The 20317-nt window shown below is 43.3% G+C and overlaps 1 protein-coding gene across 1 annotated transcript in view; it reads right to left on the bottom strand.

Moving 5' to 3' along the window:
- Window positions 1-14387, bottom strand: part of ERICH1 (glutamate rich 1) — a gene marked incomplete at its 5' end in the record, with an annotated part of 68239 nt that extends 53852 nt beyond the window's left edge. Inside the window, 3 exons of the mRNA XM_082276771.1 lie at window positions 663-857; window positions 2305-2326; window positions 14334-14387. Of these exons, the coding sequence (XP_082132897.1) occupies window positions 663-857; window positions 2305-2326; window positions 14334-14387 (271 nt within the window). The remainder of the gene's footprint in view (window positions 1-662; window positions 858-2304; window positions 2327-14333) is intronic.
- Between the last annotated feature and the right edge of the window lie 5930 nt (window positions 14388-20317).

Genomic DNA, 20317 nt, shown 5'->3' with positions numbered 1-20317 from the left:
ATGGCAAAATTTGGTTTAGATGAATACAAAGCAATTTATACTCATTATATACTTGTGCACAGAGCCTTTCACCCACAAGTAATACCACAGCTACCTCATATTCCAGCTCCATCTTCTGGCATGCCATTCACATTCTACAACGTATTTGAAAAAAAAGGACTTTTACTTACCTGTTCAAATATTCATGTGCCATGTTCATTGCATAAACACACACAAAATAATGCTCTTTCGCAAGGGACTAACACAGTCTCTGAATTAATATTTGTCTTCTGTTGGATTTGCGCTTGCCATGGGGTTTCTGTTGCAACACAAGGGCAGGATCGTGTATTCCCACCAATCTTTGTGTGTATCTCTAACAGCTGAGCAGAGCTATACCAGAAGTCATTTTATCACCATTTAACAGACATTATATCAAAGACAGTTAATAGCTTACACTGAACTTCCATATTTGCTACTGCTAAATGCTGCACCCATGCATACACACCAAGACTATTTCTTGGATTTCATAGGACTTATGCACTGACCTCGAGTGTTCCAGGTATTAAGTACCTAGAATTCATCTGTTGGTATAAATAGATGAAAAAACTATATACGATACTGTTCTGAAATAAAGCAGCTATATTTAAAAGCATATTATCAGAAAAATGACAATGCAGTCTCACCTTGAAATGATTTGCAGGGTGTACTAGTTGATGTGCTAGCATCTGCTGATGAAATCTGAACATTATCCAAATTCTGTTCTTTAGATTTTGATCCAAGATTTTCAAGAATCACCGCCTCTTCTCTACTTGAAGTACGAACAAGAGAAGATGATGAAGTTTCGCCATAGAGTCGTTTCAGTAATTTTGCCAAGAACACTGCAGGGTAAGAAAACTTTTTTTAACAGGAAGAAATGCAGTGTTTTAAAAATATTTTAAGACTTCAAAAACCCCAACAACTAATTGACACGAGACAGTTTCCTTCAAGTCCATGGAAGTCTGTTTTGAGTAATCCCTACCTCTTACAGGTGAAACTGAAAATGATATATTTAAGTTCAAAACTTGAGTCAGAAAAGCAGCTTTGAAACAACAGAGTTCACTAGCAAGGTTACATTTAGGGCCTTCTGTTTGACTACATTTTGGCAATAAATTAATAGAGTACATTTACAGACTAAACACACATTAATTTTTAAAACAAGTATCTTCCTATACAAGTGCTATAAGGCTGCTCAAAATTCAGGTCTCTTCTGGCACAGAGGCGCCTCAACTGAATTACTCATTAAAATCAGTAAGCTACAATGATTTAATCACACAGAAAACCTAGAAGTAGACAGCAGCAGAAACACATGGTAACCAGTTATTTCTACAGAATTATCAGTATTCTTATACGCCTCTTCTTCTTATGGGCCATTTCTGACGACACTGACAATCTGCTAAAAGTTAGCCAAATGCAAGTATCATTTGATTAAAGAAATACATGCAAATAATCTACTCATTAACAAAACCATTATCTTATATATATATATATATATATATGTATGTATATTTCAATCACTTAAAAAGACATTATACTAAAGTATAAAGTATTACTAAAAGTTTTCATCTATTGCAAAGCAACATCCCTAGTTTCATGAATTCTATGTGGTCAAGGAGATATTGTGGAATGTGGGGTGGGAAGAAAGAGATTTGGAGAAAAGCATTATCTAAACTGCAACTTCAAATTTAATATACATTCTGTGGACACTAAACAAGCAACTTGCTGCAGATTCATAATAAAATAATTCTGCCAAGAGAAAAGATATTGTTGTAAGAAGAATGCGTCCTACTGCAGCTTGGCAGAAAAACATTTTATCGTCACATAATTTGTCAATAAATTACTTCACAACTGAAAAAAATACCTTCATCCTTGAACCACCAGTCCTTGATAGACAAACTGTACCTCCAACATATCTTGGCAACTTTCTGATGTAAATGCCTAACTAGGTGGAAGAATGCTTTGTTATGGGCTACAACTACAGTTCCCAGATAGACAGACACAAACAAGGGACTGTATGTTTTCTTTTCATAAGGTTCCCTAGTCTACAGCTAGAAAGACAAAAATCCACAATTACTCTCCTCAGCTAAAGAAAGTAGACAGAAATAACCAGTGTAATGAAACAAAGTTAACTGCCTTCTGCAGATCTCTGACTCTAAAGCAAGTTATCCAAGAGGTTTATCCTGAATCCTTTCCCCAAGTGCTGCTACTAACACTACAATATTTTAATAGACTCCAGTACAGCCATTACTAAATGTCATGGTTTAATGCCAATAGGCAGCCAAATCCCACCTAGCTGCTCGCTCACTTTCCCCTACATGAAATGGGGGAAAGAATCAGAAAGATAGAATTGAGACCATTCATGGGTTGAGGTAAAGACAGTTTAATACATAAAGCAAAAGTCATGCCCACAAGCAAAGCAAGGAATTCATTCATTCATCACTTCCCACGGACAGGCACTGTTCAGTCATCCCCAGCAAAACAGGGCTCCATCACATACAATGTTGACTTGGGAAGACAAACATCCCCCCCTTCCTCCTTCTTCTCCCAGCTCTATATGCTGAGTATGACACCATATGGTGTGGGATATCCCTTGGGTCAGCTGGGGTGAGTTGTCCCAGCTGTGTCCCCTCCCAATTCCTTGTGCACTCCCAGCTACCTCGCTGGTGGGGTGGGGTGAGGAGCAGAAAAGACCTTGACTCCATGTAAGCACTGCTCAACAATAACAAAAACATCCCTGAGTCATCAACACTATTTTCACTATTTACAAATACAGAAGACACATCACCACAGGAGCTGTTAGGAAGAAAATTAAAACTCCAGCACATCCACAAGCAGTACACAGATTAGCATTCAAGCACTTGTACTGAGGGAACTGTTCTTCCAAAGCAAATTATCATTGACGCACTGATGAATCTAGGTATGCAAATACATCTCCAAATCTGCGAAGAAAAGCAGCCTCCTCATAACTACAGTGGATTTTATGCTCCCCATCTTGAAATCTGATTTCCCTAGTCATCTCACCCCCCCCAATTACATCACCTTCTCATTTGTAAAATAGAGAGACTATACTCATACACACAATAGCATTACTTCAGAAAGCAAGACAAGACCTGCTGTGATACATTCATTCCTTCTAATTCCCATGAGGAGTCCTCCCCAACTTTAACACCTTTGCTTGAGAAAGCAACCTGATACAATGCCTGCCTTGGAGGGTATGAATACTGAAGAGGTTATTCTTTGATAAAAATCTCTTTTGCTCAGAAAGAAGTATCTAAATCACAAACAGTGATGGATTCACCAAAGCAACATCCACTTAGCTGGAGTTTTCAGCACACACTGGAAGAAGCAGCAAGGTGTGGAGTGAGGGAGTTCTTTACCCCCTACAAAGTTTTCACATCTGTGTCAGAGTATCTCAGCACTGCCACAAGTCATCTCTTAAGATAACGAGTGATTTCCAATAACCATAACAAAATGGAATAGAGCAGTATCAACACTTAGACATTACAAGGTCCTCATTTGAAACCTGAATGTATTTCAAGCCTTCTGAAGACAGCAGGAAGCAATGAATCCCAGCAGTACACCTTCCTCAGGTGAATGGAGAATCACAAAATCAGCTGAGTTGGAAGGGACCCACAAGGATCATTGGAGTCCAACTCCTGCCCCTGCACAGGACCATCCCCAAGAGTCACACCATGCGCCTGAGAGCATTGTCCAAATTCTTCTTGAGCTCTGTCAGACTTGGTGCTGTGACCACTTCCCTGGGGACCCTGTTCCAGTGCCCAACCACCCTCTGGGTGAAAAACCTTTTCCTGATGTCCAGCCTAAACCTCCCCTGACACAACTTCAGGCCATTCCCTCAGGTCCTGTCACTGGTCACTACAGAGAAGAGATCAATGTCTGCCCCTCCTCCTCCCCTCATGAGGAAGTTGTAACTGCAATGAGGTCTCCCCTCAGTCTCCTCCAGGCTGAACTGATCAAGTGACCTCAGCCACTCCTCACACGGCTTCCCTTCAAGGCCCTTCACCATCTTTGTAGGTCTCTTTTGGATGCCCTCTAATAGTTTATCATCTTTCTTATAGTGTGGTGTCCAAACCTGCCCCCCAGGACTCAAGGTGAGACCACCCCAGTGCAGAGCAGAGGGGACAATTCCCTCCCTTGCCCAGCTGGAGATGCTGTGCCTGATGCCCTCCAGGACAGAGTTGGCCCTCCTGGCTCCACAGCACTGCTTTCCAGCATTTCATACCCCAGTCTGTCTGTACAGCCAGGGCTGGCCCATGCCAGGTGCAGAATCCAGCACTTGTTGAACTTCCTGTGGTCAGTGATTGCCCAGCCCTCTAATCTGTTGAGGTCTCTCTGCAGGGGCCCCCTGCCCTAGAGGGAGTCAACAGCTCCTCCCAGTTCTGTATTGTCTGCAAATTTGCTTAGTATCCCGAGAATCTCTACAGAGTGTTGAAAAAACTGATTGACTTAGTTTGAACTATTTGGGATCCTAAGTATATCCTAGTCTGAATAAAAAGAAAATAAAAATCTGCCTGCAGCCCAAAACCATTTGAACAAAGTGGTCCTGTGTATCAGTGAACAAAGAAATTAGGCTCTGAGGAATACCCATTCTGCCATCCTCAGCAGCTTTACAGGCTCCAAAGCAGCACTCTGCTTTGCAGTTAAGAGTCTCAGAACTGAGCTACCAAACATTCTTCAGATGACAAAGGAAGCTCTTTCCACAGGGTTTTATCGCTGCAATTACTTGGAAAAAAGGTATCATGTGATATCCATAAGCATTGGCTCAACCACAGGAGGTTGGTCTTGCCTGATGCTATGAAGCAGTTCTTGCCTATTCAAAGCCTCTCCTTAACCTGATGTTCCCGGTACTATTCAGCATCAGAGATCAGTCCATTTGGTAAGAACTGCTCAGACCCTTAAAAATAACTACCTCTTAACAGAAAATTAGCAATAAAGGAAATTCAAACAAAAATATCTACTACCAGAATTGTATCTTACCTATCAGAGTTTCAAAATGGAGTAAGACCACAGCCCTATATAGCACAGTCAAGTTAATAATCATATGGTTATTTCTTGACAATGTTTTCCAGTCAGCATAACTGATGAAGGAACTGTACAGGTTCATGTGGTCCTTTGATTCTGATTGAGCTTTTAATTTAATTTTAAAAGCAAAAAAAAAACCAAAACAAAACACCTTTCAGCTGAAAACATGCAGCACTGTTAAAATATTCCTACTGTGTGATGAGCTGAAGAAACACCATAACACATCTCTTCAGGAATTCCTCAGTGACAAAAAGAAGCCAGTACTTTCAGACATGACAACAAGCTGCAATAGGTACCGAACTACTTCCATGGCTAATTCTTGACAACTCATGTCTGGAAATAGTGAAGTACAAATATATCAGAAAACTGAAAAAGTACCAGGTCTCTAGAGTTTGACATCACATAAAGAAAGCAAAGTGTAACTCCAAGAAATATAATGCAGAACACATGCTGGCTATTGAAACAAATAGTGAACATCCATGATCTCTCTTCTACTACTAATTTTGCAAGAAGAGTAAGGAGCCTCCTTCAAATAAATGCATTTTTGGCACCTATGTATTAAATCGACACCTTGACTGAGTTCATATTATGTACATAAGCAGACTATCCACAAACACACACTGAAATAGCACTGCAGATTTACAAACATTCTGGGGTTGGCAACATGACTTAGCATGACTTAAAACTCAGTTAGGACTACAGACTGTAACAAAAGCATGCTGAATAACTAAACAAATTAAGTTCTGAACAACATTAGAAACATTCCTGTCCAGCGACAGCTTCCTCAAAAACGTTTCTGTGGAGAATGCTTGCCACATACTTTGGGCTGCCTGCCATACATACTGTAAGTACCCCCACCACATTTCTCATTTGGTTGCCTCCTGCCTACTTAAGCTGAAGTTGGGCAGCAAGAACAAAGTAAAGTGGCATCAGGAGCACTGAACTCTGTGAAGCGTGCAAGTTGTCCTACTTGGTCTCTTTGTCTTTCCTACAAACAGAAGCTTTCCAAAAAGGGAAGAATCAGGAACTGCTTCTAAAACCATCCCATGTGCAAGATGTGCTAATATGCTATTTCCGCTAAAACAGAAGAAAAGATAGTACAGCAGAATAGAAAAGGATGGAAAAAGCTGACAAAATGATAATCCTCATGCAGACCATATGGACAAAGCTTCATTAAAATATTCAGTTCATCTCTGTTATTGCAGAATTACTCTCCACTACTCAAACGGATTTAAATCCTTGAAGTTTCTTTCATCATGCAAGTACCACGTCTCCTATGAGGGTCACAACAGGACAGCTACTTCTTAACACGGTCATAAAAATCACAGAACTGTTAAGGCTGGAAGGGACCTGCAGACATCACCTAGTCTAATCCCAAAGCTCAGAGCAGGATCAACTAGAGCAAATTGCATAGAGCCTTGCCTAGCTGGGTATAACAATCCCATTGCCTGGATCATCTCCTCTTCCCGAATCAGGGCTGGACACTCTTGACCAGAGATCCTCAAGGGAACCACCTGAAAAAGAGTGACTCTTGAAAAAGAGATGACTGTTTATCAGTACCCAGATCAACACAGTGTAAAAGCATTTTAAAAGACTGCTACAGACAGAAAATGTTAGCAAGACTGCTATTCTTACCAGCTAGCAGGTGGAAGACGGATGGTAACTTCAGGCTAGGAGCTGTTCATTCCTTTAAATCATTCCCCACAAAGCTTACTTGTCCTTTAACCATAGAGGATAGGTTCATAGAATCCAGAAGACTGGAACTTTCTGAAGGAGTTGCTTAGCTGGCCAAACTGATGAACAAAGGTCTTTGTTCTGTGTTTATTTGGCCTAACAAAGTGATTCTTGGGCCATGGCTCTGCAAGCTTCACAAAGGCATTCAGTTTGTATTTCAGCCACCGGGGCAAAATTCAGTGTGAAGTTATGATGCCTAATGGCATGCAAGGCATTCTGTTTTGCCTGCAGATTAGACACCGCTCCAGAGACCTCGTGTACGTACACAAGACACCAATTCTGCCAATGAGCCTCTGGGTGCCCACGATGTACTCAGTAGAGACAATGGTGCACTCAGTACAGGCCCCTGTAACAGTAAATGGAAATCAATACACAGAACCTCCAAGGGTAATTAAATTTATGAACCTTGGCCTAAACTTTCCAATACAAGAAAAAGCCACACACACACACACTCTGACCTCAGAGAAAAACAAAACCTCCAATCATCAAGACCCACAGCCAAAATGGCACAACCAAAACAAAGAGGAATCAACTGAAGGCTCAAAGACCCCAAACCATTGCTAGAAATGGCAGAGACCAGAGCCTTGAATTAGGTCAAGACAGCTTGTGTGTGTCCACAAGCAGAAAACACATTCTAGTCCTGAGGGAAATGAATAGCTATTCAATAACTTCAAAATCCCCTGAGTAGGGATCACTTAGCTGCAGAGAAGATTCCCAGATTTGGATACCAGTTCAGCAACTACCAACCGATTAAAATCAAGGGAGAAAGAGAGTAAGTAACCACTACAAAACATTCCATGGCACCTGAACAGGGTATCATTTTCCCACTCCCCCTCATTTTTACCAAAAACATTCAAGCTACATAGGGATATGAGGAAAAGAACAATGCAATGACATATAGTTACACACTGTATAGCCTGACAGTTCAGATCACCTAAAAGGTGTATCTAACATCTAAGATGCGATGCTCTTGTTCAAGACAGGAAAAAGAAACAGAAAATGTGATTTTCTTGCTATCAGCAAGGTCAGTTTTGTCAAGAGTGACGTATTTCCATTTCGCCATGGCTAGCACATGCAAATTAAAGCAAAGCACTGAAGCAGTGTCATGGGAATAACAGAACTGATCTTTTCAACTGGGGGAAAAAATAGTGAAATATGTGGAATCCTAGCTGTGATTAAAGTACAGTTTTATGTACACAAGAATGGGTACAGTATTTTGCTTTGTGTTCCTAGTCTGCAAGCAGTCCTCATCCTGCAGGCGAAGCTATGGTAACAGGCTCTTACAACAGTAGCTAAAGGACAAAATAAGGATAAAAGCAAGGACTGCAAGATCTGCAGCAGAAAATTCAGGCTGAAGCAGACTGTCTCTTGAAAGAGGCCCTTGTAGACAAACACAGAAGCTAACAGCTTACAAGATTTTGTGTTTAGTCAAAGAGAAGCCATTCTGCAGATCATCAACTACATCTTCAGTCTTCATACTTCAGGCTAAATGGCATCTATCTATGAATTTATATTCCTCGCTTCAAACAGCACTGCTATTCTATGACATCCTTTCTTGAGCAAGACATCAAGTAATTTTTCAGCTTCAGATTTCAGCGTAGAATTCACTTGCATCTTAAAGGTAGAAAACACACTACTCCATCATGTCTGAAGACTGGGAGAAGTAATTTTACACACCTATGTACACTGAGCCCGAAAACTTGTATCTCAATACTTTTAATATACTACAAAAGACTGTAGAGGAACTCCATAGTTCATATTAGGTTTTTTCCCACTGCCTAATCACTTCTGGCATGACACCCATGCACAGACCACGTTTGCTATTCAGATTGAAAAACTTGACTGTTTTCGGCCTTGGGCCTTCTTCTTCCTCTCCTTATTATGTTAAGGAATCCTACATTATACAGGGATATGTTTCCTGTGCAGATCTCCCTACAGGTTAGAAACCTTGCTTCTGAAGTCTCTTTTGGTCTGGAAAGCAGTCTCTTGGCCTCATAATACCTTACTTTTAACTACCTACCTTCATCAGGATGCACATCAAGGATGCACTTTTTTTGAACAAAGGTTGTTCATCCCATTTCTCCCACAAGCTATTATCACCTGGGTCAGCAGATGTCAAGAAGGGTGAGTTGCTTGGTTGTTGTGAGGTTTTTTCAGCTTTTTTTTTGAACTACAAAACTCCAAAATTGAGACTTAGTAGAAACACCATGGTGAAATGCTGATATCATGAACTGATTATTTTTAACTTGACTAGCTCCTTGGACAATCTTTTAGTTCTGCAAGACTCAAAAAACTTTAGTGACATCTTAAAGTGAAAAATTTGTACAGTTCTTCACAGAATGTCTACACAAGGTGGGAATGGTCCTCCTTCCAAGTTTTATAACTGGTCTCATTGACATTACACATAACAGAAGCTTGTAACTGCTAAAGCTCTTATTACATATTTAATAGTAAAAAGAACCCACATGTACTATTTGGGAATGAAATAATGGAAGGATTTAGTTGTATTCAAGGTCACATGAATTCTGTGCTTGAACTACTAGGTATTAGCTGTCTGCATCTCAATATGTTTGTTAACCAAAATGTCACAGGGAGCTGCACAAGAAACACAGATGTTATCATTTTATATCTAGTGTGTAATATTAACTTCACAGTATCGAGGTTTGTCTCAAGACCACTGACATTATTCTCACTGAAACAGCATCTATTAGTCTTCAAAATCGCATTAGACACAAAAATCAGATGGTAATTGTCTTAATTTTACTCTTGTCTTATTCTTTATTAGAGAATTGAGAACCACAGTAGAAAAAACTCCAGTGATATGCTCTAAGGTAGTAGCTGATACAGTATATCTCAATTTATCTTTTTACCTAGCATTAATTTTTATAGCACATGGAAACCCACTTTGTTATCTAAAACTCAGTAGTGTAGAATTCTCCTGTCTGCGAGGCAACTTTTAAACAGCTGCGGCTTATTTAAGTATATGGCACATATCAGTATGATTAAAAGGTAGGAAAGGAAAAGAATATAGTGACTATGCACCCCATATCTATGTATTCACCTGAATTAAACAGTTATTACAAAGGGGGAGTGATTACAAAGAGATTGACCTGTGTGCCTCCAGACCAACGCTTCATAGTAACTGCAGATACAAAAGAATAACTTATTGCTAGAAAAAGCCAACATTTATTTTCTCTTCTTAGCTTAAAAGAAACTGATTCAGCTAGACTAAGTACAGTCTCTGTCATATAGCAGTTTCAAATCAGCACGACTGGTGTTACATCTGTCAGCAAATTCTACATGACTGTGTAGTTCAATAAGAATCTGACTAATAGATCATGCCATCCTGTCTCAACAAAGGTTTTAGAGCTCTATCAGTAGGCCACCTTAATTGCAGCCACAAGCTGCTAGACATCTAATTAATTTGACATGACAAAGACGATAAGAAACTACATAACCACAATGAGACAATGAGAACACCACGATTTTGTTCCACTGTTTCTAAGAACCCCGTCTGCCCTTTAGCAAAATGTGTATTGCTACTGCAGTCCTGGGAAAACAGAGCATCTTCACTATAGTTTCAATTTGTGCAGGCTATCCATCTTCTGTAAAACTTAAAAATATGTTTCTCATACTGCACCATTACCTTGTTCTTACCTGGCACAATCAAACAGACCTCACTCAAAACATCTAAAGATGTCTTATACACCCTTACTAAAGCTCAACTTTGCTGACTATTATTATTATTACTAATAATCATAATTCTGGCCACTCGAGTTGAGCCAACTGTAAACAACAGTTGCAAAAGACTGCCATCAGTGCCCTGGGTAGCTAGGAGGGCCAACCCTGTCCTGGAGGGCATCAGGCACAGCATCTCCAGCTGGGCAAGGGAGGGAATTGTTCCCTCTGCTCTGCACTGGGGTGGTCTCACCTTGAGTCCTGGGGGGCAGGTTTGGACACCACGCTATGAGAAAGATGATAAACTATTAGAGAGCATCCAAAAGAGACCTACAAAGATGGTGAAGGGCCTTGAAGGGAAGCTGTGTGAGGAGTGGCTGAGGTCACTTGAGCTGTTCAGCCTGGAGGAGACTGAGGGGAGACCTCATTGCAGTTACTTCTTCCTCATGAGGGGAAGAGGACAGGCAGACGTTGATCTCTTCTCTGCAGTGACCAGTGACAGGACCTGAGGGAATGGCCTGAAGTTGTGTCAGGGGATGTTTAGGCTGGACATCAGGAAAAGGTTTTTCACCCAGAGGGTGGTTGGGCACTGGAACAGGGTCCCCAGGGAAGTGGTCACAGCACCAAGTCTGACAGAGCTCAAGAAGAGTTTGGACAATTTTTTCAGGCACTTGGTTCGATTCTTGGGGATGATCCTTGCAGGGCCAGGAACTGGACTCCAATGATTCTTGTGCTCCCTTCCAACTCAGTGTATTCTATCATTCTGAGACGTTTTTCCTCTCTCTTCTGGACAGATTTGGGTGAGGAAAAGGGGAAGGCTGTGTGCCTTCTGAGACAAATGTGCCCACTGAGACAAATCTGCTACCAACACAGGTGTAAAGTTTCAGAAACTTTAACTCTTACTTCAACCTAAATCTGGATGGAAAGAGCATATGGCTTAAAGTGAAGATCAAACTATGCCACACATGGGCTACAATTAAATGTTATTGTAACTGACAGTAGTAATATGGTAAATAGACATAAGAATAGCTGAAAACAGTAAAAAACCAAAAACCAAAACACAAAAAACCTGAAAATTATTCAGAGTTATGATTACTGAACAGAAAAAAATTTGCAAATTTTAAAGAGAGAGTTTCATATGAGGAGAAGATGCAAGCTAAACTGAAGGTAAATATACCAGTACTTAAAAACCGAACCATGAAACTGGCAGGTGTAGTATCACTGAGCAGAGACAAAAGTCCAACAAGATCATGCATTAAGTGTTATTAAAAAAGAATCTTCATAAGCTCATATTATATAAAATACAACTGAATTCCTACAGAGCCTTGTTCAAAGAGTAAACATATCACCCTTTGCAGTGATTTCATTATTTGACTATAACATAATATCAAGCAACTTTTGCAAGCATCCCTACACATATAATAGAAATCAATATGACACCAAACATCCCATCATGAAAAAGTTCTGGAGGTTTCAATGCAGCTGAACTTTTCTTTCTAGGCACATATGGAGTTTTAATTTAAGTCATTAGGCAACCAATAGAAATCCAAGCTTCTTGAGAACAGTTTTCAATTTTTGAACTAAACACAACTGAAAACATAAGAAACAGCATATTGCCATAACAATCTGTGCTGGTTTCGGCTAGGACCGAGTTAATTTTCTTCATAGTCGCTGGCATGGGGCTGTGTTTGGATTTGGGATGAAAACAGGGTTGATAATACAGGGGTGTTTTTGTTATTGCTGAGCAGTCTTAAGGCCCTTTCTGCTACTCACCCCACCAGTGAAGAAGGCTGGAAGTACACAAGGAACTGGGAGGGGACACAGCTGGGGCAGCTGACCCAAGGGATATCCCAAACCATATGTTGACATGCTCAGCATATAAAGCCTGAGGAAAGAAGGAAGGGGGGAATGCTCAGAGTGATGGTGTCTGTCTTCCCAAGTCACCGTTACATGTAACGGAGCGCTGCTTTTCTGGGGAAGGCTAACACCTGCCAGCCCATGGGAAGTGGTGAATGAACTCCTTCTTTTGCTTTGCTTGTGTGGATTCTGGTTTACATATTAAACTGACTTTGTCTCAACTAAGTGAGTTTTCTCACTTTTACTTTTCCGGTTCTTTCCCCCATCCCAGTAACAGGTGAGTATGTGAGCAGCTTTGCTCTGAGGTAACCCACAAATTACAGAAATCTATTTTATAATGAGCAAAACTACTGTTGAGTGAAGGGTGTTACATACTGATTGTTTAAAAAGGCAAAATAACTACAAACCGACACACCTTAATGGCACACACCACCACTTCCACCACATCTACTAAATACAGATTCATACACCTGCTCCTAAATATATCCTAGCATGTTTAAACAGTCCCACCACTTGTGAACCATCCTATCTCAATGCAAAGTATGCAAGAATTGCTCCAACTTCCTAAGAATAAACCAACCCTACATCAACACACTCCATCTCCCAAAAAAACCCCCAAGCCCCAAACAGCCACCCACACCAAACACAGAACCCTGAAGACCACATTATGTCAGGCTCTGTTCTCCGTGAGCATAAGCTCCTGTTGCAGACTTTCTAAATAGAAAGCCATCGGATGTACCATTTCTGCTTCTTTCATTACCTTTTTGGCCTTTCTCCTTGACTACATTTCTTATCCAGGCACAGCACCAAGATCAGCAAAAAAACCTGTTTTTTCCCCTTCCATGAAAGGTTTCAATGGCAAAGTACACTTATTCTAGTGTAAGTTCTACATTTAATCACAAAAAGCTCAGCTATTTTGTGATTTAGCCAACTAAAATCCAAGTAAAATTTACATCTTGGTAAGCTGTAATAAATCTTTGGCCACATTGTGGGGGGGGAGCAAGATACCCCTCACAGAAGAAAAAAAAATAGTGTCAGGCATCAAACTCCATTTGAAATTAATATTTCCCTTACTGAGAAACATATATAATGAAAGAAAACACATCCACTTAAAAAAAAGGTGTTCATCTTTTTTCCCAGTAAAATATCAAAGTATTTGCCAAAAAATTATGTTGAGTTTAAAAAACAAAACAAAAAAAAAGACTCAAATAACCTCAAGATCTCTAACAATCAGTGCTTCTCTGAAACAATTAGAAAAAGGAAAGAAATGGTGTGCTTTTCTGTGAGAATTAAGATGCTTAACATCTGATATGGCCATTTAAAAAAACCCAACAAAACAACAAAACCCCAAAACTAAGGAACTGCAATCTCCTTTCAACCCCCATTATAATCCTGCCCAAAGTTACCAGATTTCTCACAAAGAGATGAAAATAGCACTCCTTGAAGCAATATTCTCTATTTAAAACCATTTGTCTCTGATGTCTATCAAGTGTCCACATTTGCTTTCCAGTTTAACCTCTCCAACAGGAAGTCTCCTATTGTCCCACTAGATTATCCCTTGAACAGCACAACTTTTCTAAGCATAACTCCTTACTAGCAATTATAGTCATTAATGTACACTACACCTACATCAATACCTTAACTCTACCCTTCAGCAGCTGTAACATCACTCTCTATGTAACCCTTTATGACAGTGTTATTTTGGGGTGGCACAAACTTTCAAGAATTATGACTAAAGCTTTCAAGGTGCAATTGTCAATGTTTAAAAGCAACAAGTTACGTTGTTATATGTTAAATTATATGTTTTGTTATATGTTATATTATGTCCCAGACAGGATAAATACCTTGTTGATAATACACAGAATGACAGTGGTAGTACCTCTAGCCCTGTCACAAATCACTGACACATGAGCAAGTAAAAAACAAAAAGCCCCACAAAAAACCAGCACTTTCTCAACTACATCTGTCGCACCCTTTCCTGGCAGAGCGAAGTGCATTTCACTTACCTGCTCTACTGGCTTTTCACTATTTAGATTCTCTTCACTGACAATTAGACCCATGACCCACAAGCTGTTGACCACCCCATTTATTCTGTATTATGGCCCAGTTCCAGACAAAATAAAAAGCTTCATTGCTTACTTGTAACACAGACAAAATTCTGTCTTCAGCATCTTCAACTTACTCTTATAAAAAAAGAGCAAAACTAGCCTTAAAGAGAAGCAGCCAAACCTTCTTTTTCAGCTCTTTTCTAGGACACCTGTCTTTTCAAAAATATATACAGTTTCACAACAGAAAGTCAAAAGTTTTCATATATGGTATGGGCCACAGAGGCTGATCAGATGAGGTTCTAAACTCTTCCAGTTTTGTTATTTCCTCCAGGGTGAGCACGTGACATCTTTGTATTTCTCACTGTATTTTCTTCCCAATCTTAAGACATCAGTCCTTAGAGTGGCTGAACAAAACATGAATTATTTCCAACTTTACACAGTAAAGTCAGACACTCAGCATGATCACCTTAGCTTTCTCTGACACACTATTGAAACAAATAGTTCTTTATCTGACCTTCAGTTTTAAACAATTTAAGAGCTTTAGAATTCAGGTCCTCCATTCTCAGCTCTAGAGCCATGCATTCATTCACAAGTACGTGAACTCACTTTTTCTATTCAATAACTTTCTTCCAGAAAGGATCAATTTGTAATTCACATCCCCAAAGCCTAGAAGCAAAACAGTTACTCCTTCTCCCTTTCTCACAACGAATTGGCATCTAAACTACAGAGAACACTACTGTGTATTTATACCTCCTTCAAACTATCTCTAGTTGCAGTCCGTCAGCAAATAGCTTAAACATTAACTCTTGCTGATCAGTCTCACTCTCAAAGTGTTACCCTCCCATGAAGTATTCCAGTTTCAGGATGCTGAAACTGTGTGAAAACGCAAAAGCCAGGCACAGGATGGACACTCAGCTCTCTCACAGCTCAGCCCTACTCGACACCACTCAAGAACGAGACATCACTTACAGAACATCTGTATTTTGATTATTGCGTTCTTCCTGTGCCGTGTCTTATAAAACGTTAAGATAAACGGAATTGACTGAACCTGTGCTTGGATAGCAGAAGGCTTTTATTATATTCTTCGTAAGCACAGGACCACAGTTATTTCAGAAGTGAGCTAACTCACTTTAGATAATCCAAAATAGACGGTCAGTAACAAGTAAGCTCGCATGTATGTGTATACTGAGGAAAAAAACCGTGTTATCTTAAAATACTTTGTGATTAGAGAAGTAATTTTCATTTACTCTCTCCCCACCCCCAGGCAGGACTACGCGGCAATAGGACCCGCCCCGTCACCCCCGAGCCACAGGGGCCTGACAGGAGGTCGGGAGGGCTCAGCCCCGGCGGCCCCGCGCACCCAGAGCCCCGCCCATGCCACGGGGAGGCTCCCCCGAGGCCACTTGTGTCCACTCGCCTCCCTCGCTGCCGGGTTCGCCCAGCTTCTCACCGCCTTCCCCCGCGGGAAGGGCGCCGAGGAGCGGAATAAGCGAGTCCCGCAGCAGCGCGGCGCGCCCGGGCCGGAAAGCACCTCGGCTTAGGGCAGCCGCACCCTGGGGCCATCACCGCCGCCCGCCGACTCCCTCCGTCACCAGCCCCTGGAGCAGCACGGCGGGACCGACCACCCCCGCCCCTCACGACGCGGCCTCACCATTCCTCCTGCTGCCAGCCATGGCCCCGCACCCCTCCGAGCCGCCCCTCGCGGCCCCCGCCCGCTCTCCTTGCTGTTGGCCGCCGCGCCTGTCCGTCGCCGCGCGGAGCGCCGCCATTGGCGGGGGCTGCGGCAGGGCGTGCCCGCGCCGCGGGTTGGCCCCGCCCCCTCCCGCCCCGCCGCGGCAGGCGCGGCGCCCGCGGGCTCCGGCAGGGGGCGTGCGGCGGCGCAGAGCCGGGGGGGCGCCTCTGCCGCGCGCGCGGGAGCGAGGGCGGGGGTGCGCGCGGGGCGGGGGGAGCGGCGCGCGGCGGGCGGGCGGCGCGCGGCGGCTCCGGCGGGTGAGCGGCGCCGGGGGACGCTGGGCGCGCGCCGCTGCTCCCGCTCCCGGCGTCTCCTCAATCCTGACCCGCCGCAGCCCGCACCCGCCGCGTTAATAATGCACTAGAATGTCAGCGCTGAAAAAGGTAGGGAGGGAGGGGAGGCAGAGGGAAGGGGCCGCCGTCGGGGCGGCTGGCGCGCCGGGCTGCTCGCGGGGCGCCTCCGCACAAGCAGCGGAGGGAACGGGCGGGTGCCGGTGCCGCGGGTCCGCGCGGGGACCGCACCGTCGGGGACGGGCGCCTGGGCAGCGGGGTGAGGGCGCGCCAGCCGCGCCGTCGGTTGTGGTGTCATCCCCCATCACCGGTGCCACCCGGCTCCGCGCTGGCCCCGGCGCGGTGTCGCCGTGGCGGGGGTCTCGCCTCGGTACAGCCCGGGCAGGACGGCTGCGCGGCGGGGTGCCCGGTGCCGGAGCGGGGCGGCCGCGGGCTGGCACCCTCCGTGTGGCCGGTCTGGCCGGAGGGAGCGGCGGGGCAGGGGATGCTGCGCGCGGAGCCGCAGTGCCGGGGCGATTTAAATTTTGGCAGCGCGTGATTCTGGGGCTGCCCCGCGAGGAAGGGCCGGGGATCCGGGGCTGGCGGTGCAACGCCGCCTGCAGCGCTCCCCCCTTTCTTTTCCCGGCCACCGTGCCGCGCCGGGGAGGGTGCGAGTACGTCGGAGGGGCCGCGCTGCTCCCCCAGGCTTCTCCCAGTCTCCCGGAGGGACGGCCGGACCCCCAGGGGCGGTGGGGCGGCAGCCCGGCAGCCGAGGAGGGGCGGGTGGCAGGTGCGTTCTGCGCGTCTGCCCCGCCGCGGGTGCGCAGGGCTCGGCGCGGCTGGAGAGTCCGCGGGCGCGCACCCGGAGCGCGGGAGTGAGCGTCGGGCGCATCTGCTGCGATGCCCTCGGTCACCGGGGCGATCACGGGTGGCTCTCGCCGCGCAGAGGGCGGCGTTCGCGGGCGGGTTGGCTGAGCTCCTCCGTGGTCGTTTGAAACACCGTCTGCCGGAGAAATAAAATAATTACCCAGCGTCATAATGTGAGTGCAGCGCGCCCCAGCCCGCCTCGCCTCCCGGAGCGGAGCCGGCAAACCGCCCGGCGGCCGCCACCGTCGGGGCGGGCGGTCCCCGCCGGCCCGGCCCGGCCCGGTGCTGTGGGGCCGGTGCGGGTCGGTCCGGGGCAGGGGAGCGGGAAGTGCAGAAATGGGGCTTTCTTTTACGTCCCTGCTTTCTGTCGCCTTCGTAACCTAATTCCTGCTGCTGCTGGTGTCCCAGTTCTAACAGCGGTGTCGGTGCCGTACAGCTTGGCGTTTAGCCATAAATCCATATATAAGCGCTTCGGCCTCAACTTCCCTCTAACTTAAAGGTTTCTAATTTACGCCGACAACCTATTGTTTGTTTCCAATTGCGCTTCGTTACGGCACATTCTTACACAGGCTTAATGTGCCTTCGGAGGGGGTGATACTTGAATCTCTTCCGAATTAAAGCCCTGAGAAGGGGACCAAGTGCTCCTGTCACCTTAGGTGGTGTGAGCCCAAGATCAAGGCTGTGAAACTCAAGTGCCCTTCTTAGCGCTGGAGTGTTTTGTAACTATTTCTGCTTCAGAGTAGCATCACAAGCGGAGCACTAACAAAATTTGAAACGCTGGATAGCTCTAGCCTTTTAGGTAGTAGATGACTGTAGGCGGGCATCCTGCGAGGAGCAATGGTCACCTCAGTGTGACTGAGTGCAGATCCAAGTGCAGATGATGGAGAAATCTCCTGTGGGGTCTTAGTAACTGAGTGGGTTTTACAGTGGGATGTGTCAAGAGAGCATACTGATGGTACTGGACGTTTTAAAAAGTAGCTTGGGGGTAGAGCAGAGGATGGATGGTAATATTTTATAATGCAAATGTATTTGAGGTATCAGCCTTTCCCATCTCTGTTTAGTTGTATTTCCATCTTTGTGTTTTATCTGAGAAACAGGTAAAATAGGAAGAGTAGAAGTTTTATATTTCTGTGCTTTCAGCAATATAGCAATATTTTAAAGTAATTTCCAGATGGTTTGCACAAAACACTTTCTTTCAGAACTGCAAGTTTTAATTTTACTGCGTGTAGCTATTTTTGCAGTGCTAAGCAGATCATATAATTTATGTTTGAAAGGTTCTTTCCCCCCATCATTTTGTGTGCTTTTCAAAATGTGTGTTATGTGGTTAAAATGGACTCAGACAATGTTTAGTAGTTTTATGAATTACAATGTTATGCATTGGAGGTTTAATTCTGAGTGCTCGAGGCAGACCCTGTGTGATCTGACATAACATTCCTAAGTTAAAGAATGCATTTATTATGCCGTTGTTCAGTAACACATGAACTAAAATCTAGGATTGTTGAATAAATTTGTTGATTTTATCTTATATTTTTTTTAGCTTTTCATTTTAATACTATACAGTGCTATTTGCATTTAGTTAGTCATATATCTAGTTTGCACGGTATAGGGCATACCTCTGATAACTTTTTAGAATTTCTACTCCCTCTAAAATGAGTTTAAATTCCTGGTGCAAGTTGAAAGTACACTTAGAATGAATTCATAAATGCTTTAAACAAGCATTTAACAATCAGCAAACATAGACTGGTCTTGACACAGGTGTTGGGGAGAATATGTTTTGTCTATGTAATGCAAAAAACCACAGTCAAATCCAAGATTTACTGAATCAATGGTAATCTCCATAATGACTTAATGGGATTGGGATTTCACATTTGTGTATGGCAAAATCCCACAAGTATTAATAGTGATATTGTTGGCAATGCCAAGCTGTTGAAACAAAAAAAAAGTTACCAAAGCAAGAATAAAAAATTTCAAGGTCCATTATGGCAAACTAAAAGTTATATTCTAAATGAATTCCAATATATGAAATAAGTTATTTCAATAACAATTGGTACACGTGATAGAAGAAATGTATCCTTGAATAGAGGGAGTCATACCTGATCCTGAGGAAAGCTTGGGTGTTCAGTTTCCACTGTGTCTGAACATCAAGCAGCATCCTGCCCAGAAGGTACCCTCCGCAAGCTCCCCTGAACATTGCCTGTCCTGGTCCACTTATCATGTCACAGTTATGAAAGGGTTTTTTGACAGCAGATGTTCTAATAGGAAATATTTGTAGATGCAGTCTGGATGACTGAATTTCAGCTTGACTGTGAGCTTTGCCTGGCTAAATTGTGGACTTCAGAGTAATTATTGGGATGGTTTTTGTGTGCCTTAACAAGGATGGTAAATTGTTACTTTACACCTGCCTTTGGCAGGAACTTTTTTTCCCTGTTTGTAATTACACTGTCAAAGCAATTTCCTTGTGTAACTATGATAATCATATGAGAAGTTTTAGTAATAAAAAGAACATAACCCCTCAAATAACCTGCTGGTTTTTTATGAGGTATACCATTGGGGGCCCTTTGAATCTGCATCAGTCAAACAAAAAGCTGTTTTGGTTCTACTCCATGAACAAGATAAGTCTTATTTGCTGCTTCACTTAATCAGTACAGTGAATTTGTTTATATCTAACCATGCATGGTGAATGAGAGGACCACTAATGCAGAAAGTTAGTGTTAGCCCATCAATTATGATTGTATTTAAGAGAGACTTTCAGTTCTTAGAAATGTATTACATGGGCCAAAATATCCCATTGAATTGAAAATGTTCTGTTTGCTAAAAGGGTAGTTTTGTTTGAATAGCTACAGGAAAAAAAATTATACACATATTAGTTCAGTTTGGCTTGCAAAAATTCATAGTCATCCACGAAACATATGGCTTTCTTACCTCTAGTAGAGAAATAGCTCTCAGCATGGCAGATACTGTATGTCAACAGCTATGAGCAAATATAAGTAGAAGTGGGCATGGATGAATCAGAATCTCTTTTAAAGTACTTGTTGGAGAACACAACTTCTCATATTTCAGTCCTTATATATCTC

The sequence above is a fragment of the Coloeus monedula genome (genome assembly GCF_965178545.1).
Source record: "Coloeus monedula genome assembly, chromosome: 2".
Classification (NCBI taxonomy): domain Eukaryota; kingdom Metazoa; phylum Chordata; class Aves; order Passeriformes; family Corvidae; genus Coloeus; species Coloeus monedula.
The sequence above is the reverse complement of the archived record's forward strand: the minus strand, read 5'-3'. Positions and strand labels throughout refer to the sequence as shown.